This window comes from Canis lupus, chromosome 8 (genome assembly GCF_048164855.1).
Source record: "Canis lupus baileyi chromosome 8, mCanLup2.hap1, whole genome shotgun sequence".
Classification (NCBI taxonomy): Eukaryota; Metazoa; Chordata; class Mammalia; order Carnivora; family Canidae; genus Canis; species Canis lupus.
In genome coordinates this window covers 54,089,685-54,116,903 of record NC_132845.1, presented here as the reverse complement: position 1 = coordinate 54,116,903, position 27,219 = coordinate 54,089,685, and the positions used below count along the sequence as shown (strand labels likewise).

The following is a 27,219-nucleotide window of genomic DNA, read 5'->3' as shown; positions in this document are numbered from 1 at the left end:
CCCTGGGGGACTGGGCTCAGGTGGGGAAGGGGATATGTAGACTGGCCCCTAGGAGATGACATCTTGGTCAAAGGGAGAGAGGGAGTAGCCCTGGTTACTGGATAAAAGAAAACCTCCAGCTAGTTTCCTTGTTTGTTAATAGCTGGTCTCCTAAACATCCAGGACACAGCCATCCCCAGGGTTTGTATTTTGAATGGCTGAACAACCTAAGCCTTGCCCGCATCCAATCCATTTTATGTTCTGCTGACAGAATGATTTTTCTGACATGCAGAGTTGTTCACCTGTTTAGAACCCGCCATGGGCTCCTCAGGGCCGGGGATCATGAAGCTGAACCTTTCTCACAATGTTTACCATTCTTTTCAGGACCTGTTCCTTGCTTACTCCTCCACCTTACCTCTTACCCTTCTATAGCCCCTGGCAACCCCTACTTACATGCACCTTACATGCACTATTTCACACCCTCTGTGTTCAAGTTGGACCTGCCTCTAGAAACACCCTTAGCCCTTTTTGTTTGACAAGAAAACCCAGCAAGTCTATTCTGAACCGCATTTGCTGCCCCCAACTCCCAGGAAGGAAATCATTTCCTCCAGTGGGGGGGGCTGCCTCATACCAAGTTGTCATGATCCTTTTTCCAGAACAGCCCAGCTACTGCCTAGTCTACGGTTGCACCCCCAGCACCTAGCACAGCACCTGGTATGTAGGGAGCAGAGGCCCATGGGCCCAGGCTCCTTAAACCTTTTTCACTCGGTCCAGAGCTCAGAGTCTGGCTGTCCTCTCTCTCAGCGTCCTGCCCACCCCATGACACTCACCCTCATCTGCATTTCTCCATTTATTTCTCCATCTTTGGGAGAGGGGCCCCTGGTCATTCCAAGACTCTGCTTTTCCTGGTTCCCACTTCCTCTAAGCTCCTCCAAGCAACTCAACAGCAGAGCCTGCCCTGCCGGGAAGTGTTAGCTGGTCTCCAAGGTAACAGACTGCACCACTGCCACCTGAGGCAGGGACAGGGGAATACCTCCCTCACCCCACTTCATCTTAATAACTGACTTTCCCCAGGCACTCTGCTTTTCTCCACTCCTACAAAAGCCTGGAAGCAATATTTGGGCTTCTATTTCTAGAATCTTTGGGTTGGCAGGAAACTGTGGTTTAGACCAGGAGAGCCCTGGTACGTGCTGCCTTACCGTGGTAGGAACTGAAGACAGGTAGCAGAGAACCTGCACCGTGCCAGGCGTGAAAGCTGGTAACTGCCTCCTCCTTCTCAGATTCCCTGGGGTCCCCCCAGCACACACCCTGAGAGAGGTCTGGCATTCCCTCACCTCCACCAGGTCCAGCCCCACTCAAAACTGGCTAAAACAGCATCAGGCTCAGTGACCTCTTAGCGTCAGAAGAGATCATCTACTGCAGTGGTTCCCACACCCAGGTGCCCATCAGAATCACCTGGGTTGTTTGCTAAGGAAACATACATACATTCCCATTTGGGAGACTGATACAGAACTGTGAGAGAGTGTAGGAACATGAGTCTTTAACAATGGTCCCGGTGATTGTGATGTAACCAGCCCTTGGCCCATAGCTGGGGGACCCTCTTCAAGTCCTTTTTTTTACAGAAGTCAAGAGAGATGAAGTGATGTATCCCTGTCAACCAGCTTGTAAGAGGCTAAGAGATCTCCACTTAGTTTATCTAGGTAGTTTCTCAAATGTCTGTACTTCCTGAACCTTTCATTTGATAATGTAGAACATGTGCTCCTTGCAGTAATCATCCTATGGCAGAGAACCTCTTCTGATGTTGACACTAGCAGTGGCTCCTATAGACCCGATCAGAAACAACAAAATCCCTCGAAATAGAAATTGCTTACCTACCACCAGTCACTGTGGGCAGTAGTCATGGGTTGACAATAGTGTGGCATTCGGAAGGGCATTTTGTCAAAACCAACAAGGCAGGAGAGGAAGGAGATCAGAGAGAGGTAAAGTCAGAAAATGGAAGTCATAAGAGGCCGAGAGCAACCAACAAATGGCTACTCTGTGAATAAGAGGGGAAGGTCCTTGTGCCCTCCCTCTTGGAAATCCTGGGCAGAAGGGGCTGGCTAGCTTTGAGATGCCATTTTGGAAGACATGAGGGCCGAAGACAGGTAGTTTAACACCTTCACAGTTTCCTTGGCTCCTGGATACATAGGTTCTCAACATTTTGCAAGAAGTAAAACCCAATACTGAAATGTCACTGTTCTTGCTTTTTTTCCTCCTGGAGCCTATACAATACACATATTCTGAATGTATTTGTGTCAGATAGATAAAGTGGTGTAAGATTTTCAGGCTGTATGACCAGGCAGGAGGAAAACTATGTGTGCATACCATCTTTCCTATCTCTCCTCAGATGGTATGTAGCTCATTTGGGGCCCCTGTAAGGAATTAGAGCACAATAGGAATTTGTGTTTCTTACCTTAGGTTCTTAGAACCTGATTACAGTCAAACCTCTGATCTTTATTTAAGAGCTGTAGCCTGGTCCCTCTGCCCCAAATATATTGATTGTGGGATTTCCTAATTCTCCCATTAATTCTATTTTTGTTTCATGTACTTTTAAGTTCCAGTATTACAGAATACACACTTAGATTGTTCTTTCTCCTTAAATGACCATTTGCCGTGGTCTGAATTTTTGTGTGTCCCCACCCCTACCCACCAGCCCCTAAATTCGTATGTTGGAAACTTACCCCCTAAAGCGATGGTATTAGGAGGTGAGATAGGAGGCAGTTAGGTCAGGAGGGGAGAGCCCTCATGAATGGGATTAGTATCCTCATAAAAGAGGATGGACAGAACTCTGTAGCCCCTTCTGCCTGTGAGAATACAAGGAGTTCTGCAACCCAGAAGATGACCTTTACCCGACCATGCTGGTACCCTGATCTTGGACTTCCAGCCTCCACAACTGTGAGAAATACATTTTTTTAAAGTGTTGTTGCAATGAATATTGTTTTACATCCTTGTGCACTGTGAGATTTTATTTCTGTAAGATAAAGACACAAAAGTAAAATGTATGAACCTAAGGGCTTTATTTTAGAAGTATAGGCCTGGGGCACCTGGGTGGCTCAGTTGTTTAAGTGCCTGCCTTCAGCTCAGGTCATGATCCCAGAGTCCTGGGATCGTGTCCTTCATTGGACTCTCTGCTCAGCAGGGAATCAGCTTCTCCTTCTACCATTCCCTCCCAACCAAATCCTCCCCCACCTTGGGCTCTCTGGCTCTGTCAAATAAATAAATTTAAAAAAAAATATTTTATTTATTTATTCATGAGAGACACACAGAGAGAAAGAGAGAGGGAGAGAGGCAGAGACACAGGCAGAGGGAGGGAGAAGCAGGCTTCATGCAAGGAGCCTGACGTGGGACTCGATCCTAGGTCTCCAGGATCACGCCCTGGGCTGAAGGCAGCGCTAAGCCGCTGAGCCACCCAGGCTGCCCAAATAAATAAAATCTTAACAAAAACAAACAAACAAACAAGTATAGACCCTAAAAATGAAGTTTTTTCCTAAGTGCATAGCAAACTCATAAGTACCTCCTTGATTTTTTTCAAATCTGGAAAAAAAAAATGAATTCCAAAGCTCTTTTAACTTGTTGATGAATGCTATAGTGTTGTGCCATATTTAGTCTGTAAACCACCTGTGTTGGACTGAGCAAATAGTGGTGACTTTGATGATCTTGTCTTCAGCATTTAAAACCCCCTTTGGGGGTGGGGGTGAATGGGTGACGTGCACTGAGGGGGGCACTTGATGGGATGAGCACTGGGTGTTATTCTCTATGTTGGTAAATCGAACACCAATAAAAAATAAATTTATTATAAAAAATAATAAAAAAAATAAGACCCCTTTGTCTTTTTTTAACTGAGATATGACATAACATTATATTAGTTTCATGTGTATACCATAATTCGATACATAATATATTGCAAAAATGATACCACAGTAAGTCTAGTTAACAGCTAATTAGATTTGTGTTTTATAAGCCGCCTAGTCTGTGGTATTTTGTGATAGCAGCCTAAACAGACTAAGATGATATTATTGCACAACATTTTAAAAAGATATTAAGTTGTATTTTGCTTTCTTCCTTTCCTTTATTTCAAGCCAGTAGCAGGTGCTTTTTGTTGGGTTGAGAAGTAGCCTGAAATCAACATTTTTTTCTGTCTTTTGTAAGATCCTAAGCTAACTGAAAGATTAAAGTGACGTGCCAAAGCACGGGAGGTGAAGGATGTGTTTAATGTCAAGAGGAAAAGTGTGAGAGTATCAAGATTCTTTCAGTTAAAAGACACAAACCCAACTCAAACTGGCTTAAGGAAAAGAAGGAATTTATTTGCTCAAACAACAGAAAACTCCAAGGATTTTCTGGCTTTGGCCATGGCTTGATCCAAAGGCTAATATGATGTTAATAGAAATCTGTCTCCATTTTTCAGCTCCTTTCTTCTGTGATTGCTTTATTCTTAAGTAGGGTCTTCATGAATGGTTGTCAAACTTGGGACACCAGCAGCGCTCAGCTCCCCCAGCTCCCCCAACTTAGCAATCCTAAAAGAAGAGCACCTCTTTCCCGAGGAGCTCCGGGAAAAGCCCAGCCTTGGCTTGGTCACGCAGTCCACTCCTTTCTGAAACAATCTCTGTAACTCTAATTGGCCAGACCTGGCTTCTGCATCCAGTCTTGGAGCCAGAGGGTGAAAAAAGCTGGGTTTGTTTTGTTTTGAACCAAAGAAGGGGACCTGGGTACTAGGCAAACATGCTTCTGAGGGAAGTCAAAGGGGAGAAGACAGAGACAGGTCAAGAAATCAAGTATCTGAAAATCAGAGGGAGTAGGGGCTTGCTCAGTGTTTGGTAGCAATACTTTGAGATGGCAAGACCTAAGAGGAAGTGGGTTTCCAGTCCAAGGAGAAAGCTTCTCAGCTAACCAAACTTCACCATGCCCCAAACAGGGGATGGACACAGTCTATTGTACCATTCAGCCTGAAATAGTTGATATCTCAGCAGTAATGAGTGTAGACAGATGAAAAATGACTGGAGGGTGCTTTCTAATGTTTGAACCATGGACCTCTGCACAACCCTAGGGTGACACAATAACTAGATTTCCTATGAAAGGTGGAAGGTGGAAGGGATCTAGTTAGTTGTTTTTTTAAGCACTACAGAGGGGACAAGACATAGCCTGTTTGGGGAAATTTCCTTGGGTGCTCAATTCCCATAAGGGTCCCAGTAAAATCAAGGGGGGTTGATATCATTTGGTTCAGCAATCAGTGAAGTTATCACTTAGCAGGATTGCAGAAAGCTTGACAATGAGAGGGGAATGATGGAAGACTGAACACAAACAGCTTAATAACTTACATACTTTTTTCCCCAATAAAATATATAATATTTATAGGTTGTTTCTAAGCAGGACTACCTTTTATGGTTGCTTGCATTCCACATCCAGAAGAAGCAAACCATAGATTCAGCTGCTCATGTCTGAGCCAAGAAATCATGCAACTGGGACAAGCTATTTTTATTTCCTTCACACTAGCCAGGACAGAAGTAGTCCTCGATTTGAAGTCAGAGAACCTAGGTTTGAAACCAAGATTCAACAGTTACTAGTTACTGAACCTTGGGTAAATTATTCCCCCTTTGATCCATGGTTTTCTGGTCTATAAAATACCACCTCCACTTAGGAGGAGGATTAAGTAAGATGACATATGGAAAAACACATAGTATGAATTTAATGTTAGTTTCTTTCTCCAACCTCTTATTGAATGCCACTATTTCGTAACCACAATATTTTAAAATATATGAACTGCCTTAAATTGGGTAGTTGATATGCTTCAGTGAGAATATCAGGTTATCATGGTATTTGGGAAGTTTCTGTTATCTAAGGCCTAAGTTCAAGCAGCATGATTTGTAATAGCAAAAAACTTGAAGACTACCTAAATGAATATCAACCAGGGAGGAGGTAACACACACACACACATTGTTTATGTTTACTGACACAGAAAGATTTCCATCATAAAGTAAAAAAGTAGTGGCAGACATGTATAATATGATCTCGCTTTTGTTAGAACTGAACAGGACATACCCATCATATACACACACAACATGCATATTATACATATGACATATATATTGTACATACAGCAAGAAATCTAATATACCATTAATAGTGGTAATTTCTTGAAGGTAGGTTGAGAAGTGACTTTTAGCTTCCTATATTCATTTTTTTTTTTAATTTACATGTTATTGTAAAAAAACAAAAAATCCCTTCGCCCCAGTTTAGAGTTATGGTAACTTCCTTCTCCACAACAGCACTTAGGCCAAGAAAAAGTTATTGATGATCCTGAAAGTAGAAATGAGGTAAAGTGTTAAGACTGGTGTGTGTATGAGTGGGGGTTACACCGCAATACGAGTCCACTATGCTACTCACTAATGACATTAGTAAAATATGAGGTAGTTAAAAGCTCTCTTAGATACATGGATTATTGTTCCCCTCGAGCAATTTATTATGCATAATGGAAAGGATTTTCTTTGATGGGTTCTTCAACTGCATTTGCATTTTGCCACAGAGAACAAAGCAATGTAAAAGAATGAGTTGTTTTTTAAATTTATTTAAGAAAATACTTGAATTGTGTAAGACAACCAAATTAAATATTTAAACATGAAAAGAGTGCCAGAGTCAGGACACAGCATTTATTTTGCTGACTTGCTCTGACAGATAATAGAGATTGATTTAATAGTGGCCAAATACAATGGCAGTATTTACTAAAGGGCCAGAAAGTGGCTAGTTGGGGATAACTGCATTTAAAAGGAGATCCAATCCTTGAGTCCATTCCTTTTAGCAAAAATAACTAAAACCATGTTGGCAGAACCAAATCTTTGCAAAACATACCACATCTATGGCCTCAAGATAGCTGAGAACCCAAAAGCTTGAAGAAGCCTCCAGTGTTCTCTCAGGATCAACAGGGTGCTTGCATCATCCTGGTCCTCTGTATTGATATTGACATTGGAGCACTGTGAATTTGGTAGTACAGGGTCAGCCTACAAAGGGTCTTGAGTAGTAAAGGTCTTAGGTCTTGAATCCTAAGGAGGTCAATGAAACTGGCATATTATACAAATACTTACTAATAGAATAACCACATAAGGGCTGATCTAAGGAAAGCCTCTGCTTTCAGGAAGAATTTCACTGAAACCCTCCTGGCAGGTAGGTGACTGGGTCTTTCAAATATAGTGTCATAATTTTTCTTTATAACCTAACCCCAAATTTAATTATAATAATTCAATTTACATGTAAAGCAACGTGCCATGTCTCTAAGGAAAACGAGAAAGCCACATTCCTTGCATTCAACAGTTTATCATCTAGTGATAGGTGTTTATTGAACAGCAGCAACTGACATCTGAATGCTTACTATGAGCCAGGCACTTCCCATGCTTTCTCATTTAAACCATCACCTTATGACACTGGTACTATTAGCCTCATTCTACAGGTGAAAAAACCAAGGCTCACAGAGGCTAAGTGATTCACCGAGGGTCACACAGCTAGTATTCTGGAACTGAGATTTGAATCCAGGCAATCTACTCGCCTCAAGTTTTATGACAGAGGTACAAACCAAAGAGAAAGCAAAACCAATTAGATAGGTTTCAAATATGGGAGGGAAAAAAATATGGGAGGGATTTGGGAAAACTGCCAGGAGGAGGTAGTGCAGTCACAGCCAAGACAAAGCACAGGTGTAGTGAAAGAATGGAGACTAGCTAGTTTGGCCATGTAAGGTGAAAAGGTACAGTGGTGGATATAAAGAGTGAAGAGACAGCCTGAAGTCGGATCATGAAGTTATGCTTAAACAAGTTTAGTTTAGATTTCATTCTGTAGAGTGGGAATGACAGGAACTCAAAGAAATGATATGCTTTCTTTTGTGTTAGGATTATTTTGGTAGAAATTATTTGGATAAAGTAGCTGGAGATGAGTTGAAGGAAGACTGGTTCAGACGCTGTAGAAGTCGAATAGCTTCTCCTATGTCAACTGTCCAAGGACTATTTGTTAAGACATTTCTTCTGTGTTGAAGGCTCTGCTATTGTGTGACTTCTGGCAAGTCATATACCTTTCTGACGCCTTGATTTCTTCATCTGGAAAATGGAAAAACTGGATGAGCTCTTTTAGATTTCATCCAGCTCTAAAATTTTCTGAGTTTCATGAAAAAAATTGTCTTCTTGAAATCTAATCCTGGATGGTTTTAGTCTGGGAGTGGAACTGGGCTGAATTGTAGAAAACTTGAATGTACTTGAAAATATCATCCCATTGTTATCTCCTCCTGGGAAAAGAACCAAAACTCTAAAAAAATAATACAGCATTATGCTTTCTATCTTTGATACCATTTATAAATACCTACTTTTATTTTGTTGCTGGGTAACTGTGACCCAGAAGAGTTGACTTTGCATAAGAGAAACCGTCCTCCAGTCTTGTTTTTTTTCCTATAATCTCCTCATAGAGTGGTTAGGACAGAGTTAGTGGAAGACTAAGTCAAAATATGGTGTTTTTGGACTCATGTTACAGGGGGTTTTTTGGCCCCAAAGTGGGGCTTGGACTCACTGACTGAGCCAGCCAGGCATCTGGAAAATGTTATTGTTTTTAAAGCTAATCTGTTTTTGTCCTGAGATATTACCAAGGAGAAGGAAAAGTGTTTTCTCCCACTCTCTTAGAAGTTGTGTTAAGTCTACCATTATAATTTCCAATTGACCTGTTGGGTAATATTTATAGAACTTTTCTAATACATCTCATCTGTGTTATACATCAGGATAGATTTGGATGGTGTGAAGGTAGGGTGATCACCTCTTCCCTTTTGCCTGTAATTTTCCCAGTTAGGCACTGCAAGTCTCATGTCCCAGGAAACCCTTCAGTCTCAGGCAAATGGGGATGATTGGTCACCCCAAAATAAGATGCCTTTATGATACTCAAGAACATCCAAATCCTACCTTGTCTTTATCTTTCAACTCCCCACGAGGATCCTGTAAAGCCTACATAAAGTAGAGACAGGAGCAAAGGGTAAATATAGTGCTTTACTTGATTACTAGTTATCTTTTGGCTGAGCTAATCCTGAGGCCCCTTAAGAAAGCTATAGTAAAGCTGTGATGGAACACATGAACGTGTCTAGAGACTAAAGGCCTCTATGCTCTCCTTCAACCCAAATTTTATAATTTTAGAAGTTAAGATCCTTTGGCCTACAGTGAAGTAGAAACAGAAGACTGAAGCAAAGATGAATGGGCCTAGGTCTACGTGTGAAGGAGAAACACAAGTTGGCTGGCTTTGAGGGCCTTGATTCAGTGGTTCTCTCTCAATTCATTGAAACATCATGCAGAAGAAAGAGCCACAGATGTGTGGTCTTTTATCGCAGAGTGACTCTTCTAATTGGTAAACATGGCCAAATCCATATTCTGGAATATTAACAGCATCTCTTCCCAAGGAGGGAGCAGGGAGTGGGAGTGGAATAAGAGAGGGAGATCTTCTCCCTGTATGATACTAACAAAACCAAACCAAGAGGCAGTGCAGTGTCACTGTGTGAATATGTAAAACCTCTGTAAGAAAGCAACTTCTGAAATGAATTTTTAAAATCAGAGCTTATTTCAAAGCAATAGAAGCCTTTTTAGTTTCTTTAGTAGACAATTTATTTTGATAAACTTGCTCAATAACAAAAATACAAGTGAAGAAAATTATGTTCATTTTATACAGTTTGTATTAACAATTTGTTTTGAAACTATTAATTGAAAAATGTTATAACCAATTAGAAAACAATTCTTAATAAAATTTGGGGTAATATACAGACCTTGATCACAAACTCTAAAATCTCTTGAGGTGATACAACTAATAAGTCCTGTGTAGGGAATACAACCTACACAGGCCATGTTTTTCCTTCATATATTTTTATCCTTCAAAAATTAGTTCTGAAAGACAGCTTACTGTTTTGAATTGTGAATGTAAATTTAATTTTTAAAAGAAGGTCAAAGTGGGTTGATAAAAGTTACTACAATCAGAGTAACTTGTGGCTAGTAGTCTTTTAATAAAGACAAAATAAATGCAACATGTTCTTCGCAAGAAGCCCACGATGCAAAATAATAGCTAAGAGTATATCTAAAGTTAGTTTCCAATACTTTTGCAGGGCCTTTCCTCTAAATCAATAGGTTGTATGTCACCAGGACTATTATTTTACTTAATAGATTAAACAGTGAATTCACAGAAAATCAAGCAAAGATATCAAAGCTTTAGGCAAAAAGGTAAAAACCAATGAAGTGTTTTGGTCATTTAGAATATTTAAAAAAAAGAAGAAGAAGAAGAAGAAGAAGAGGAGCCATCCTTCAAAAACAAAACAAATGGAAGAGAAAATAGGGTAAGAAGAAGAGTCAGAAAAATTACATACACACATTAACAACATAGAACATGGATTACCTTTGGAAAGAATCATACTGAAATGTTTGCTTTTAATGAATTGAAGATTTTTCATGTTTACAGATGTTTAGGCATGTTCAATAGGAGCTTCCCAAACTTTCAAACTAATTTAAGTCTTGTGCAAATAAAACCTATAAATAGTTTTCAGCAGATTTTACAGTGATGTTCTTAGGTATGAGAAGAATGCACACACTCTAAAAACAATGTAACAGACAAAGTTTGACAAATGATTGCACCATAAAACAGTGTTTTATATACAGTTTACAAGATATGATTTCCTGCTATAAATTAATATTGTACTATATAGTACTTATTATAGTGACCTTTTTAAAAGCAACTGCTGACAGTTGTCTAACTTTTCACTTACAGGATTTATAGAATTTTTATATGAATGAACCCATTTCATTGTTTGGTCTGGAAGAGTACAAAGATTTGACTTCACATACTACTTGATGGGACAGTCCCAATCCTGGGTTAGAGTGCTGACTGGTTAGAGGGAGTGTTCTCCTACCAGCTCTTTATGCACTGGACCTCCAAGACAATGATGAAATTAAAGACAATTTAATGGTTTGGGTAATAGATACAAATAAAACCTAAAATTTTGTAATCTTATATGCAATACCACTGTAAGTGAAAGAAGTAAACAGTGGGGGAATTCTTAGCAGCTGAGAAACTTTCTCTCCCCATGCTCATGATCCAGTTAAAAATATTTTGAGAAACTATTTACAATAAAATTCATCTTTTGGAAGAGAAAAGCTCTTGGTCATATCATAAATTAATTTGAACCATACTTTGCTAACACTTTATCTCAGTGGTATAATGGTGACAACCAAAACTTTCCTTCGAAGTGATCCATTTGACGAGGACCAATCAAATCACAATGGGAACTGCAATCCCAAATGTCCGTAGAACACGTCCAGTGGTATTCTCAGAATTAACTAGACATCATAATACTTGGGGAAAAAGAGTCTCCTTCAGTCATTTCCCAAAGGTTTCTTTGACCCTGGAAAGGAAGAGTGTGACATTCCCCCAGAACACTCAAGGAATGCACCACAGTGGTGGTTCACCTCTTACCCTGACTCCTGAGTGAGCTGAAACACTGGGGTTTTCTTTCACAATAAAATACTGCTGAATTAACAGTAAGATATATGAATGTCAAACAAGCCAGTGTGAAACACATCAGGCTCCTCCATTTTATACTCTGAATATCCAAGGAGGCAGCCCCGTTTCTGAAGTAATCATTTTATAATTTATAATTAAGCTTTCAAAAAACAGTGCATTTGTTTCTGTTTGTGTGAAGCATGGACAACACGGGACTCTAACTCTACTGATAGGGACATTTGGGTTGCCGTTTCACTAGAAAGAGGAAAAACTTTTAGCTCCATTGCCAAGAAAGAGCCTCCTGCCCCACATTTCAAACAGGAGATTATCTATAGTGTTCACCTGGAAAAACAACTGGTATGCAAGCATGGAAATGTGGAGAAAAGAAACAATGTATTTTAAAACTATTTGTGGATTGATTTGAGGGTTAGCTGCAATGCTGCTTCTAAGAAAAAAACGTAAAGCTGTGGGTTTAGTACAGCCCTTTAAAGTAAATGCAAAAGTGTTAGCTTTTAGCAAACAAAGGCATATAGTATATAAAGAAAATATTGTATTGCTCAGGTTTTTGGTAAAGGAGATGTACTAATAATGCTTACAGATGAAAAGAACATAAATTCAGCTTTTATAGCAGAGTGAAGTTAGTGTTGTAGAAAGCCAAAATATTATAAATTGATATTACTAGTGAACTTTGTATTTATGTAAAGTTGTGTGCTTGAACATAGAAAATGCATTATTCAGGTAACAGACCAAGCCAGTAGAAAAAAGAGAACCTCTGTACAACAGACGACAGTTGCCAATAATTTAAATAGTGTCAGATTCCCCAAATTATAAGGTTTTACATGATCTTACCTTCTACTCTCATATACAAATAAATTAACCCTACAAAGAATTTTAGCTTAACTTAAAATTGGACCTAGAAAGGTATGGGATTTTATTTGTACCTATTACAAAAACCTGTTAAAATCAAGGGCTGCTACAAAGAATGAGGTAAACTGAAGACTCTCTCCACTATGCAGCCTTCAGATAAATGGCTTTTTTTTCTATTGAGTTCTAGGTTTGCACACCACAGTGTTTTGCTAGCAAAGCATTCAGAGTTCTCTTCCAGGAACTGTTTGCATGTGTGTGTATATAAATTTACACACACATACACACACACACATATACACACTGTATACTGCATCAGCAAAATATATATATTATATATATATTTATATAAATATAAGTAATATTTCCCCCACCCACCCACCCCCAACAACATGTTTCTTAGTGTTTGATTTTTTTTTGTTTTGTTTTGTACACAGAGAATAGGGAATTTCAGGATTTTTACATACATTTTAGCAAACAAGTTTTGATCTATTGGCTTCTTGGTGTAGTAATGCAACAGCAAATCATTCTGGTGCCAAAGGCTCATACCATTACAAGGAAGCTGTGAACACTAATTTCTTAGGAGGTGAGGCCAGCCCCACATGAACTTCTCTTGTAACCCTCTGGTCCACCATGATTCATAAATACTTAGACTTTTTTTTCTCAATTAATCATTAGACGTTAAAAACGGAACAACAGAGTCACAAAGGGCCACATGCTTTTCAGTATAAAGCATTCTCCTTCACTAGGTTGCTATCACAGTGCAGACCTGACTGCCTGAATATGCTCAGGAGATTTAGTCAATATTGTCTGTATTTGGTTATGGAAAAGGCTCTCCTTTTTTGTTTGTTTTGTTTTTAAATCCAAAGTGCATAGTGAGAACAAATCAAAGCATTTTTTTTTTCCTTTTTAGCATCAGTTGCATCTAAGCATCTTCCCGTGAGAGGACTACTCAGATGCCTTGTCTTTGTCCTCCCCCCTCCAAAAATAAAAAAATAAAATAAAATAAAAAATAATAAAAGAGTTGAGCAATTTAGACATTCATCAGCCTGGTAAACAAACTTTGCCAGCAAATAGAAGTCCTACTATTGTAAAGAAAATTGATAAGACAAAAAGTACATATGATGACCCAACTACTGTGTTGTTGGGTAATTTATAAGGTTGGCCTCCGACTTCATTGATGTAAAATCCTATTGGAAATATTAGGGCAGCCATACAGAAAAGGATCACTGTAAAACAAACCAAAACACAACATTAGTAACACGGTTTGGTAATTAGGAAAACAATGAAAATTTGGCACAAAGGAAGTTTATAAGAAGGGCTGTGGATTGATAACATGGTCAAACCTGTTAAAACACTGACCACTTGTCAAAAGATTTTACATTTTCTATGGATCACAAAATATTGCCAATGCCTAACTATTCAACACAGTAAAAGCTAGACTAGCCTTTTTTACAAGCGTTAGGACAATTTCGAATATCAGCATTAAGAAAGGGCTTCAAACCTACTAAGTAAGTGCTTACTTACTATTAACTATATAAATGATTTGTTTTTACATTTTGATTTAAAAAGTTTAATTCTAGTATATTTAACACAGTATTATATTAGTTTCAGGTGTGTGCATAAAGTATATTTGACCACTTAAAATAGTAGTTAAGGGCTCTAGCTAGAATGAGAGAGGGTTTATGATCTGGCTCCACTACTTACTGGCTGTGCTTAGGCTTCTGGTTCCCTTCTAGAAATGAGGTAAGTACCAGAAGGATAAATAAAACAATGTTAAGTCCTTGGCCTGATGCCAGGCTGATAGTAAGTGCTGAATAAATGTTGCATATTATTGTCATCAGTTATTCTGCCAATTCTCTGTTCCTCTCAGTATCAGGAGGAATTGGAGAAAAGGTACATAGAGATAATAGTACTATTTTTCTTACTCTGATTTAAAATCACTTAGTGGAAAGAACCTCAGGCTTTTGAGATGATTAGTAAACTCATTAGAGTGGTTATCTCTCATTATCGACAAAGTTAGAAAAAAGATCTCTCTCAGGTTTTCTGAGTACATAGAGGTTAAAGTGGGGTGTGTGTGGGGGGCTTCTTTGTGTTTTGTATAGGAACACAATGAAATATATTATTTGCTAAAAATATTTCTAGAACAGTCCCAGAAAACCCATCTGGGTGGAATTACTCAGTCCTATTTCAGCAAACAGCTTGTGGCCCTGGGCTACCAAAGAAATACTCTTCCTAGTGAATAGAGATTACCATTGACAGGCTAGCTTTTCCAAGAAAATATTTTATGCTTTTTGAAAGCATTTTGGTCAAATGTTCACAGTCCTTCAAATTTCTTTGGAGGTAGAAACATTTCTTCAGCGTAATATGAAGACAGGTTACTATACTCACTGCATATGAAGGGTTGAAGCTTTCCATTATTAACCGAATGAGAAACTTCTTCCAAGTTAAACATATCCCCACGAATACAGACAGAGTCCTGGATAATCAGCAGCTGACACTTGTCCTAAATTATTTTTGTGTTAATCAATCAACAAATTTAATAGGAGAGTCCTTTAAAAAGCCAATTAGGAATCTTTTCCTGGAAGACGTACCTCCAGGGTAATATCCAAGGTATTAAAAAGTAACATTTTCTTAATTAATACACTGGTCTATGGAACACATCAGCACTGTTGTTTGCTTTGCACCACCTAGATGGATGATCTCATATTATACATACAGCCTACTTCATTACTTCATTTTGGGCCAACGACCACACCAAATAATGTTACACAAGTGAATTTATTCTTATCCAGGTGCCTACTACTACAGAACAAATGAAAAATTTAGATATTAAGTATTAGATCTTTTTGCCTTTCTGTTGTAGAGTCAGCAGTAAAAGACTATTAGTGCTTCCAATGTCCACTTATCAGTGTTATCTGTCACCAATTTCTAACAGTTCTTATTATGCTTTAATATGGTTTGGTAAGTAAAATGAAACCGCAATCTAAGTAGCTATAGACCATCTAATAGAAAAACAATGGGAGAAAGTTATTGCTTTAAAAACAAATTGTTTCTTAATGTTGACTAATCTAATCAAGAAACGTAATTTGGAAGTGCTTTAGCGATACGCAGGTATTATAACTGTTCATTCTGTTAATTAAAGTGCCAACTTCATTCCTATCTTTTTCTATTTTCTACTGTAAAATAGAAATCTATCCTTTTTAATGAAATAATCATTTAATGATTATATTTAAAGTAGAGTTTAATATTTTACAAGAGTTAAATACATTCCAGTTAGGAAAAGCTTAATCAAATATTTTTTTAATTAATTTTTATTTATTTATGATAGTCACAGAGAGAGAGAGAGAGCGAGCGGCAGAGACATAGGCAGAGGGAGAAGCAGGCTCCATGCACGGGGAGCCCGACGTGGGATTCGATCCTGGGTCTCCAGGATCGCGCCCTGGGCGAAAGGCAGGTGCCAAACCGCTGCGCCACCCAGGGATCCCCAAGCTTAATCAAATATTAAAGAAGCAGTAAACTCCTATTTGATCTAATCCTAGTTTTTAATCCAAAGAGTTTCGTTCTCTATACTCTGGGAAGATTTAATGTAGGTAGCTGAGTTTTCTTTTAAGCTCTTGGGACCTGTGAGGTTAACTTTAGATCTTAAAATCTTATTATTTTTTAAAATTTTTATTTATTTATGATAGTCACAGAGAGAGAGAGAGAGAGAGAGAGAGAGAGAGAGAGAGATAGAGGGGCAGAGACATAGGCAGAGGGAGAAGCAGGCTCCATGCACCGGGAGCCTGATGTGGGATTCGATCCCGGGTCTCCAGGATCGTGCCCTGGGCCAAAGGCAGGCGCCAAACCGCTGTGCCACCCAGGGATCCCTTAAAATCTTATTAATGGTGATAGTATCTATCAACTTTTTACAATTAAATTTTGAGTCCTAAATAAGCCTATAAAGACATAACTTCCAATCTTCCATGGCACAGATTTCTTGATGGTGAGAATCAGATATTGAGTTTACTGGGAGATAAGAATGTAAATTACAAGGGCAGAGTTAAGGATAAGGGGGAGACTTGAAGAAAAAGACATCTTTGTCACCTTTGCCCCCAACAGGCAAGCTGCGTCACATGTGGCTCTCGTCTGAGAGTTCTCCACTGTGTAAACCTATTAGAAAATGTTACCCTGACATTTTTACCAGAACTACAGTTTAAGCAGAATAGAAATATATACAGTAGAGATGAAGTATATTTTCAAAAGCTGAATGGAAATAGCAAGGGGAGCTCAATCCTCAGGACTGCCACCCCCGTGGACTAGCTCTGGTAACAATGACAGTGGATTTAAGGAAGCTGAGAAGGGTAAAGCAGCTCTAAGCTTACTGAGATGACATTAACTACAAGATAGATTGCTGAGCTAAAAAACCAAGGTACGGAATAGTATACATAGAAAATATTTTCATAGAACATCCAAACATATACACATATGTTTCTGTGCACAGGACACCTCTGGGAGGAAATCCCAGAAACTTGTAACAACGGTTGCTTCCAGCAGAGGTATTGAATGGCCACAAATGAGACTCACTTTTCACTTGGTGACACTTTCCTAGGCTTTGAATTATGTATCATATGCCCAGATTATTTTTTAAAGTTATTATTTTAAATTATTTAACTAAAAAATAAAGGCAAAGCACATTACATTTGAGGTAGCTACATATACTTAAATATCTGTTGAAAAGAAATGAAAAACAAGATAACCCTAGTTCTTTCTGTTTATTGGGTTGCAAGAACCAAAGGAATCTTAATGCTCCCATTAACTCATACTAAAGTAGTGTTGTTATCAAATTATACTTTAGATTTTTGGTATTCAGAGCACATGCATTCCTAAATGTTAACTAAGTCCCCAAACTAAATCCTCCTTTTTTGACTTTATCTTACTCCTTAAAGAATGAATTCTTTCTGGATTAAGTGGTTGTTATCTGTGAATAAAGATTCTCTTCAAATTTGCATCACTTAATTTAGCAGCACTGTCTCTACAGCTGCCTGTGGACCCCACTATCCAGAAAAGAATTAAACAAGGTCATCAACTTGTTTCACATTTCTTAACTAGAATGGAGAAGCCTCTCTAGTCAAAGTCAATTTGATCTAAATTTTAAAATTAAGGGAGTAGTATAGACTGAAATAAAACAACAAAGCCAGAAAGATATACATTAAAGAGTTTCATAGGGAGATAGGGAGAAACTGACACTCATAAACGAATATCTCTATCTTATGGTCTTTAAAGATAAATTGAGCTTTAACATTAATAGGGCTCCACGGGATTATGCCTTACCCTACCATACAAGTTCTAAATGAAAATATTAAGTGAAAGTAAGCCGTGTTATAATATTCACTTTTTAAAATTTATGCAAACCTGATATAATTATAAGGTATTGAATTAGAAGTTAAATCCCATGGTATGTGGCATAAGAATTATTATCCTGTTCTTCAGAGCAGAGTTTCTCAACAGGGCCCTATTGCCATTTTAGGCCTGATAAGTCTTTGTTGTGGGGAGCTGTCCTTTGCATTTGTAGGATGTTTTGCCATTATCCCTGGCATCTACTCAAGATGCCAGTAAAATCCTCTTAGTTATGACAACCGGAAATGTTTCTAGACATTGACAAATATCCCTGGGTAGGGGGGTACAAAATTGCTTTAGAGAGAAAGAAGAAAGCAAAATTTCAGAAATATCTTTCCTTCGTGCATTTTTGCTGCTTTTAACTTGGGAAAAGCCCCTGATGTGTTGGGAAATTAAACCAATTTTGTAGAGTACAAGAAAATGTATAATATATATCATACCTTGGGGCACAGCTTAATAGAATATGAAATGATAAACAATTATTAACCAAATGTGTTGATTTTGCAAGGTCATGCAACTTACAGTAGAAACTCAAAATTAATATTAAAAAGCAAATCACCACCTTAATCTAATTTATATTTCTGTACATTTTCTTCTAGATTTACCTTTATTTGGTGGAGGATACCAATACCTTCAAGAGGAGTAAAAGACTCAGTAAAAGACAGCTCTGAGCCACAGACCTGGAATGCTTATGTCACAATGTGAGCAAAAATAAAATTCATTAAAATAGCATTTCATACAAAGCAATTAAGGTTTTGGATGTCTTGGTCTTGTGGTGAGAATTCTGAAGAACTGATGGGACTGTGTAGAGTCTATATGATGGCCACAGCAAGTGGTGCTCTTTGATGATTATGGAGTCTTTATGACTGATTCTTGATATCTTCATTAAAATACCAGTGTGCACGCCTTCTAGACAAATTTAGTAAGCACAGGTTACTTACTTCCAGTGAATGCTATCCATCGAGCATATTTTGTAGCTTCTCTCCGCCAGTGGGAAGCTACCAGCAAACCACATGTGACAGTCAATGAAATGATTCCCATGATGATAAAAAACAGTGTGGTGACCCACTCTGGGGGAAGCCGAGGTGGGATGCACGTCCGGTCTCGTCCATGGATTGTTTGACACTGTCGCACAAGGCCCACAGTGAGTGCTCCTGGGAAGATGCAAAAGGTGGGAGTATTTTAGTGGGTTTGGCATTCCCAAGGAATATCCCCCACCAATATCCCTTTAGTCCTTAAATCTTATTTCTGTGTAAGCCACTCGGGCATTTAATTCCACTGAGTCTCACTAATTAGCATTCTGTTGTATTCCACAATGCAGTCATACTTAACAAAGTGAACTTAAAACCTCACAGAAACCACAAAATGCAGTTCTTTCAGTCATTTATTAAACAAAGTACTTTTTTGAGTACTTGTATCAAGCAATGTTCTGCGTTCCAGGGAAATAACAATGAACAAGACATATGAGGCTCCTGGTCTTGCTACGCTTATGTATTAGCAGAAAGAATTAGAACTTTTTTATTCTCAGATCAAAGACTCATTGTATATTATTCGATTTTGGATGAGAATAAAAATGCTTTTCAGGAAACTGAAGGCAAACTTGAGATATGTCTAATCATAATATACAGATAAAATTACATAATGGATTAAATATTAGAACCAATATATTTTATTAAAGTTTTGCCTAAGAATAGGAGTGCCTCGGTGGCTCAGTCGGTTAAGCGTCTGACTCTTGGTTTCGGCTCAGGTCATGATCTCAGGGTTCTGGGACTGAGCCTCACATTGGGCTCCGTACTCAGCATGGGGTCTGCTTGAGATTCTCTCTCTCCCCCTTTCCCTCTGCTCCTCCCCCCGCTTGTAACCCTCCCCTCTCAAATAAGTAAAGAGATACAGAAAATCTTAAAAAACAAAAAAAAGGACTAAGAACATTACAATATAAATACTTTTCATTAAATTCAAGAAAATGTTGGGAAAACTAGTAGGTTCCCTCCTATGGTAAGCTCAACAATTTCTGTGCAATGCACAAGTGTTCAGATTGCTAAACCATTACTAACATGCTTTGGCAGAAAAGCATAAAGGCATTGGTGGTAATTTTTCAAAGGCCCCTTTCCCATTTAAATAACATGAAGGTGATTTTTGTAAAACCTCAGGTGCTATTGTTACATAAACATGTTCTTATGTCAAACCCAAGGAATTCCTTTATCAAATTTGGGGTGAATTAATTTATAGAAACCTAAATAAAAAAGGTGAAAATGTTTATTTTCTTCTCTTCCCCACTAAGAACAATACAAATGTTACTTTTTTTTTTTTTTAAAGATTTTATTTATTTATTCATAGAGACACAGAGAGAGAGAGAGGTAGAGACACAGACAGAGGGAGAAGCAGGCTTCATGCAGGAAGCCCGACGTGGGACTCGATCCCCCGTCTCCAGGATCACACCCCGGGCTGCAGGCAGCACTAAACCGCTGCACCACCGGGGCTGCCCCAAATGTTACTTTTGAGTGAAAATTGCTTATTTCTCCCTTTAAGAGCAACTGCAAATGGGAAAACTGTTGCCTAAAACACAAGAAATTTCTGGAACCATTGAAAACATGGGGCATCTGGGTAGCTCAGCTGGTTGTGTCTGCCTCTGGCTCAGGTCATGATCCCAGGGTGCTGGGATGGAGCCTAGCATTAGGCTCCCTGCAGTGGGGAGTCTGCTTCATCCTCTCCCTCAACCTTGTGCTCTCTGGCTCTCTCTGTCAAATAAATAAATAAAATCTTAAAAAAAAAATAACAGATTTCTGAATCTTTTTTTAGCCTTAATTACTTTCTCAATTTGAACAAAAACACCACCAACAACAAAAAGATATTAACCTCAAAATCATAGCACTTGGCACAAACAAGTGCCTTTTCTGAGGACAGTCAGTGAAATTCTGAGAGGCATTTTGGGAAGCTGCCTTGGTGGGAGAAGACAGCAGAGATGGATGTGTGGATACAGATGTGTGTGTGGGTAGGTAGGACTGCTGGAGGGAGGGGTCTCTCCTGCAACCTGTGTTTTGCCACTGATACATTTTTAGAAATAAGGCAATGTATTCAAAGAAAAGGAAGCAAAAAAATCAGCTTTCTCAAAGCTGAGTTGTAGTTTTTCCCCCTCTCTCTCATGCTAATTCTGATTCTTTTGATCAAGTGGGAGAAGAAAACTCAGACAAGTAGTACCTTTTTCTCTCAAATCATCTAATAATTAGGCCCGTCTTGTAATTTCTGCAAAGGTGTAAACAGCATTCTAACTGTGGGATCATCTCCAGCAGGATTGAGGCAGATGGGGGTTTAGAGGGGAATAGGAAGCGAGCAAACCTTCATAATAATGCCACACACTATCCCTCTTTCTAGCTGCTGCTTGAGAGACTTAGTAGGTTGAAGAAAAGGAAGTCAGCTAAAAGTTTTGATACTTAAATTGCTAACCTTAAAAATATCATGGTAATTGCTTGAACCAGAAAAAGGGAGAGGGTAGGGGTGAGTAGGTATCAGGAAGTTGCATAACTGTTTTTAAATTGAAACACTAAAAAGTTTCCTTGAAAAGAAAACTTAGGGGACAGAGGGTGTCTTATTATGATAAAGCATTTTATTATAATTTTGGAAATAAAGTATTCACAGCAGTGCTCAAGAATGAACAGGAAACTACTCTTGATCATTCAGCAAAAAACTTCTAACAAATTACCCTGTATAGTCACTATCCCTTTTCTTATACTGTAATTGCTATAAAAATAGACAACAGGCAATGAAGGTCCTTTGAAAAATGCAATATTGTGGATTCTGATTACAGCAGTAACTTACTTTACAACTTAAAATACAAAGAAAGTTTTATTGGTAACTCTAATGGACTTAGATTTACATTTGATAATTACTTTTTGCTGGCAAATACTTAAAATTGTACATTCAGTAAATCATAACTAAAATATCTGTCCTCCAAAATATTTCTGAGTATCTTATGTTACCTCTTACTTTCTGTTTATGGACATGGCCAAGAGGTTAGGGCTCAAATTTAAAGAAACCTCCTGTGCTTAAAGACTGTTAAGTTTTCTGAGTGGGATTCCTCTTGCTTCTCTTCCTGACTGGCATACCACACACCAGGTGAATATGAATAGAACAAGTAAGAAAATGAAAATTAGAGCTACCCCTTCCACAAACCAAATGGAAATAACCTGACAGATGTTCAGTTTTAAAAGAATTATGCTCCTGTATACAAAAGTCCTTCTTAGCACAAATCAAGATCAAATACTCAGCAGTTACATTCTGGAAGAAAAGAAAGATAAAGCTAGCTGATAGCCAGAAGATATGCTGTATATAAAAAAATCAATTCACAAACATTTTATTGAATGTGTTTGTGCCCAGCATTGTTTAAGTGGTCAGAGAGTCCAAAAGCTAATAGTCTGTCACACTTTTAGTGAAAATAGACTTTCCTTAAATAAATTATACAAGCTAGTACAAAGAGTCAACATTCTTGTTTAAGTTCTTTTTCATGAGTAAGAGTCTAGGTCAACATAGTCTATATCATGGTCACATATTTTCCATAAGCTGCCTGGGGAGAGGATCTGCAAAGGTACCTGTGCTGCTACTATTACATCTTGTAAGTTCAGGTACTGTTAGTACCCAAACTCACATCGGGTCTTTAAACCTTATCTTTTACCTCCAAGAATAATCTCCTGCCTGTAGATTCAAATCCCTCCCTTATGTTGACTAGATAAGATCTTTTACATCCTCCAAATTCTCTGGATACATTTAGTCTGTATCACACAACCATGTATTTGATTTTAAGGTAACTTCTTTTTACCTCAAACAGAAAATGAGCTTTTCAGGAAGGCACTGAACCTTCTCTTCATTGGTAACCCCCAGAATGGCTGGCAGCAGTGGGCACAAAGCAGGGATTAATAAAGCATTTGGTGAACTTAAAAAAAATTAAAAACAAGCTAAATTTAAAACTGCATCGCATTAAATAGGTTCCTCTATAGACCTTGTCTTAGTGATTTCCTAAAGCACACTAATTGATAATTAAGCACAAGCTCAGCCGTTCAATGATTTTTGTTTTATTATTATTTTTTCCCAACAGGTCTTTTGCTTCTGTGAGGGGCCTGTAATTCCATTTCTCAAACAGCCAATCCATCTTTACGTTGAAGCTGTTTCCTAGGTAACCAATCCAGCAAATAAAAGATTTGCACACAATAGGAAAAAGGAAGCCAAACTAGGAACTACAGCATCCCACACTCCTCTCGGTAGCTCACCTGTGTATCATTACACACAAAAGGAAGTCATGAGTCTTTCTCTGTTGAGAGGGGGGTATCTTAACTAAAGAGGCTTTTGACTCTCATCATCTATAGATCCAGACACCGCTGAAAAGATTTAGCACAGCCAGTGTGAGCATGTCTGTTGCCACAATGAGGATCATTATAAGGCATGTCATCACCACAAGTAAAAGATGTGCCACGGAAAATTGGAAACACAGGGCTTGTAACAGACACACAGACCCAACAGAGTCTATTAGAGCTAATCATGTCCAGTAAGTGCTTGCTAACCTGGCTACAGAGGGCAGAGGCTGGTCAAGATTTCTGATGACAAATCAGGTGTTAATAGTATTGAGGATCTCATGTATATGAAAATTCACTTTTTTCCTGCTGTTTTCAGGGTTTTATGTCATCGGTTTTTAATTATGATTTGAGTGTGGATTACTTAAAGTCTACCCTACTTGGCATTTGTTGAGATTCTTGAATGTGCAGATTTAAAATTTTTCATCAAATCCGGAGAGATTTCAGTCATTATCTCTTCAGATATTCTTTCAACTCCCTTCTTTCTCTCTTCTTCTGGAACTCCCATTATATAAGTGCTGGAGAACCTGATAATGTCTCATTGGTCTCTCAATTGCTCTGTTCATTTTTTATTATTTTTTCTCCTCAGATTAAATCATTTCAATTGATTTTGTCTTTGAATTTGCTGAATCTTCTGCCAATTTTTCACTTCAGTTATTGCTCAGGAATTTCTATTTTCTTTATATAATTTCCATCTTTTTATTAGGTATTCTCTATGTGATGAGATACTGTTTTCTTACTTTAAGTCTTTATACATGGTTTCCTTTATTTTTTGGAACATACTTATAATAACTGATTTTTTAAAACTTATTTATTTATTCATGAATAAGAGAGAGAGAGAGAGAGAGAGAGAGGCAGAGGGAGAAGCAATCTCCATGCAGGGAGCCTGATGTGGGACTCCATCCCAGATCTCGGGATCACGACCTGAGCTGAAAGCAGGGGTCCAACCGCTGAGCCACTCAGGCGCCCCATAACAACTGATTTAAACTCTGTCTAGTAAGGGGATCCCTGGGTGGCTCAGCGGTTTAGCGCCTGCCTTGGCCCAGTGGGCGATCCCGGAGTCCCGGGATCAAGTCCCATGTCAGGCTCCCAGCATGGGCCTGCTTCTCCCTCCTCCTGTGTCTCTGCCTCTCTCTCTCTATCATAAATGAATAAATAAATCTTTAAAAAAACAAACTCTGTCTAGTAAGCCCAATGTCAGGGCTTCCTCAGGGGCAGTATCTATTGATTGCTTTTACTTTTCTTATGTATGGGGCATACCTCCCTGTTTCTTTGTGTGTCTTGAAATTTTTAGCTGAAGACTGAAAATGTAAAATATACAATATGACAACTATGGAAATCAAATCCTCCCTTCCCCAGGGTTTGTTGTTGTTACTGTTTGTTTACTGACTTTCCTGGAATAGTTCTGTAAAGTTTGGGTCATTGTTGTATGCGGCCTCTAAAGTCTCTGTCCATTAGCTTAGAAGTCAGCTAATGGCTAGAATAAGCTTTCTTTCTCCTTTCTTTCTTCTCAGATTTTGTTTATTATTTATTTGAGAGAGAAAGCATGAGCAGGGGTAGGAGAGGGAAAGGGAGAAGCTGACTTCCTACTGAGCAGGGAGCCTCCTGTGGGGCTGGGACCCAGGACCTGAGCCAAAAATAGATGCTCAACTGACTGAGCCACCCAGGTACCCCTGGAATGAGATTTCTTTAAATGCCTTGAATCAACGTGTCTCTTAGCCTTTGCTTTCTGTGTCTGTTGTGGTACATTTTCAAAGCTCCAACAGGCAATTTACAACTCTGCTTTAGTACTCACTTTCTGCTTGCACAGAGCCTCAAGGTTAGCTAGAGGCAAGACATTAATTAAGGACTTCATAAGTCTTTCCTAGATATGTGAAAAGCCCTAAATATGTGTATAGCCTTCTAGAATCCTAGAAGTTTTTTAAAGATTCCTTTGGACATCTTGTTCCCTAGTTTTTCCTTTATGTTTTTTGGTTAGCCTTTTGTTAGTGTCAAATGATAACATCTCAGGTACCTGCAAAAATTTTTTTTTTTTTTTAGATTTTATTTATTTACTTGAGATAGAGCATGAGCTGGGAGGAGAGGGGCAGAAGGAGAGGGACAAGAGACTCCCCACTGAGCAGGGAGACCGATGTGGGGCTGAGCCAAAGGCAGATGCCCAACCAACTGAGCTACTCAGGTGCCCCAGGTACCTGTAATGTGAAACAACTGCTACCGATTGTTTCTAACAAATATCTGGGACTGAGACAGAGCAAGCTCCAAATCTGGTCAAATAAACGTAAGGCCTAAGGAAATTCTCAGTGAGCTGACATACCAAATGGTAGCAATTCTCTGAGGATGGGGCTTTAAGAAGGACCAGACTCATTTGCCATCTCAAGTGGTTGCTGAGCTGCTGGTTTACACTGCTACCAGCCAATACCAAGGCTATTGGCTTTCAAGGTTACTGTGTAGCTGAGGGGAGGGGAGTGTGGTCAGTGCAATTTAAACTGCCACAAAGCTTGCTGTTATTGCCAAGATTCAGGTGATTTTCTTAAATAAATACTCCTTGATTGCTGTAAGCCTTAGTTAATTTCCAGAGTTCTGAAAAAGTTGATCTGACAATTTTTGTCAGTGTCCTCAGTACATTTGCGGAGGAGGAGATTTTCAGAAGTCTCTAGTCCACTATCACAGGAGTTAAACCCAACAGGTCACAATATGAATCTCAGCTTTGACACACTTAGGGCAAGTCCCTTAATTTTCCTAAACTTGCTTCTTCAGGAAAATAATGACTTAATATTTAAGTTTCTGTGAGAATTAAATAAGATGATGAGATAATACTTGCAAGCAAATGCAACTGTAAGCACTAAATAACTATTACATGTCTTCAGGGTTACAAGTAAATGAGATATTTTTGTTTTAGTTAAAAAATACAAACACAGGGAAGTAGTAGACACAATGATACACTCGTGAAACTCATATTCTAAAATAAAAAGGTTGACATCTGATGGTTGTTATGGTTGCTAGTCGTAAAAAGTACTCAGGACATCACTCTCCTGCCCAACTGCTTTGGTGTATCATTCAGGTTGAAGATTAAGCACAAGGCAAGTTCAGACTTGCTGAAATAAAAGCTCTGGAAACAAATTTTATAGGAATAGCAAGCTGGGAACATTGAGATTGAGAATGCTTTGTTAACAGAATGAAATTACATGTTTTGTTAGAGAGCAAGTAAATAAAGAACAATCATTAATCTTTTTTAGTTTGATTTTCTTTTCCCTTAAACTCTACTGGCTGTTCCATCTCTACTTAAAATACAACTGTTACCAGCTGTTTGCAAGTAGGACTGTAGTTCAGAGGTCATATCTCATTTTAAAATTGACTAAATCATACTAACACTGTCCTCTCATTGTAGCTTATTCTGTTAGCCCTTGCTCCATAAACTTGGCATTGGGTCTAATCCTATAAATACATTAAACATAAACCAGCAGTGAATTTCTATTTTAAAATCTGCCTTATCAACATGAACAATATGGTACCAGAATCTGTCCTATTACAATTCCAATAATTGGAACTCTTAATATATATAAATGCATGAAGTCATTAAAGAAAAGCTCACCACAATGTTTAAACTGTCCATACAATGTATGAAAAATATGTGGGAGAGTATTTCTTACATGGCTGAATAGCCTACTCTGGCTGAATAGGATTGGAGGGTAGAGTGGGGTTCTCAAGTACAAGGGGTTCTCAACCCTTGTACTTTTCACTGTCTTATGTAAGTGTAGATAAATTCATACAATTTTGTCCTTTAAAAAAAAACTGTGCTATTTATTTATTTATTTATTTATTTATTTATTTATTTATTTGAGTGAATGAATCAGAGGAAAGGGCAATGGGAGAGAATCTTAAGTAGGTTCCATGCCCAGCACGGACCTGGATGTGGGGGCTTGGTCTCACAACCCTGAGATCATGACCCGAACTGAAATCAAGTTAATTAACTGAGTCACCTAGGCATCCCTATGCATTCACTTTATATTTTAAAATTCTAAAATGTTTGTAGAATGTTACATATCCGATTTAAAGAAAGTTACTCATTGCACTTATATTACACATTATGAAGTCTTTCCACCATGTATGAATTTAATCACATGTT

General features: G+C 38.4%; 2 protein-coding genes and 1 long non-coding RNA gene across 9 annotated transcripts in view; 1 reads left to right on the top strand and 2 right to left on the bottom strand.

Moving 5' to 3' along the window:
* VWA3A (von Willebrand factor A domain containing 3A) overlaps window positions 1-1,514 on the bottom strand; it is a 59,845-nt gene extending 58,331 nt beyond the window's left edge. For 2 of the 5 annotated variants that reach the window (XM_072836122.1, XM_072836125.1), the window contains exon 1: window positions 1,179-1,514. The gene's annotated coding sequence lies outside the window, so the exon portion shown is untranslated. Of the gene's footprint in view, window positions 1-809; window positions 964-1,178 lie in introns of those variants that run through there. The other 3 variants (XM_072836124.1, XM_072836126.1, XM_072836123.1) reach the window with 3 other exon arrangements.
* Window positions 977-27,219, top strand: part of LOC140638552 (uncharacterized) — a 70,083-nt gene continuing 43,840 nt past the window's right edge. Inside the window, exons 1-3 of one of the 3 annotated variants that reach the window (XR_012035578.1) lie at window positions 977-1,679; window positions 15,704-15,825; window positions 18,351-18,452. This is a non-coding gene — a long non-coding RNA (uncharacterized lncRNA). The other 2 variants (XR_012035579.1, XR_012035580.1) reach the window with 2 other exon arrangements.
* Window positions 12,750-27,219, bottom strand: part of MOSMO (modulator of smoothened) — a 63,326-nt gene continuing 48,856 nt past the window's right edge. Inside the window, exons 2-3 of the mRNA XM_072836127.1 lie at window positions 18,693-18,905; window positions 12,750-13,601 (exon numbers count right to left, since the gene is read on the bottom strand). Of these exons, the coding sequence (XP_072692228.1) occupies window positions 13,417-13,601; window positions 18,693-18,905 (398 nt within the window). The 3' untranslated portion in view covers window positions 12,750-13,416. The remainder of the gene's footprint in view (window positions 13,602-18,692; window positions 18,906-27,219) is intronic.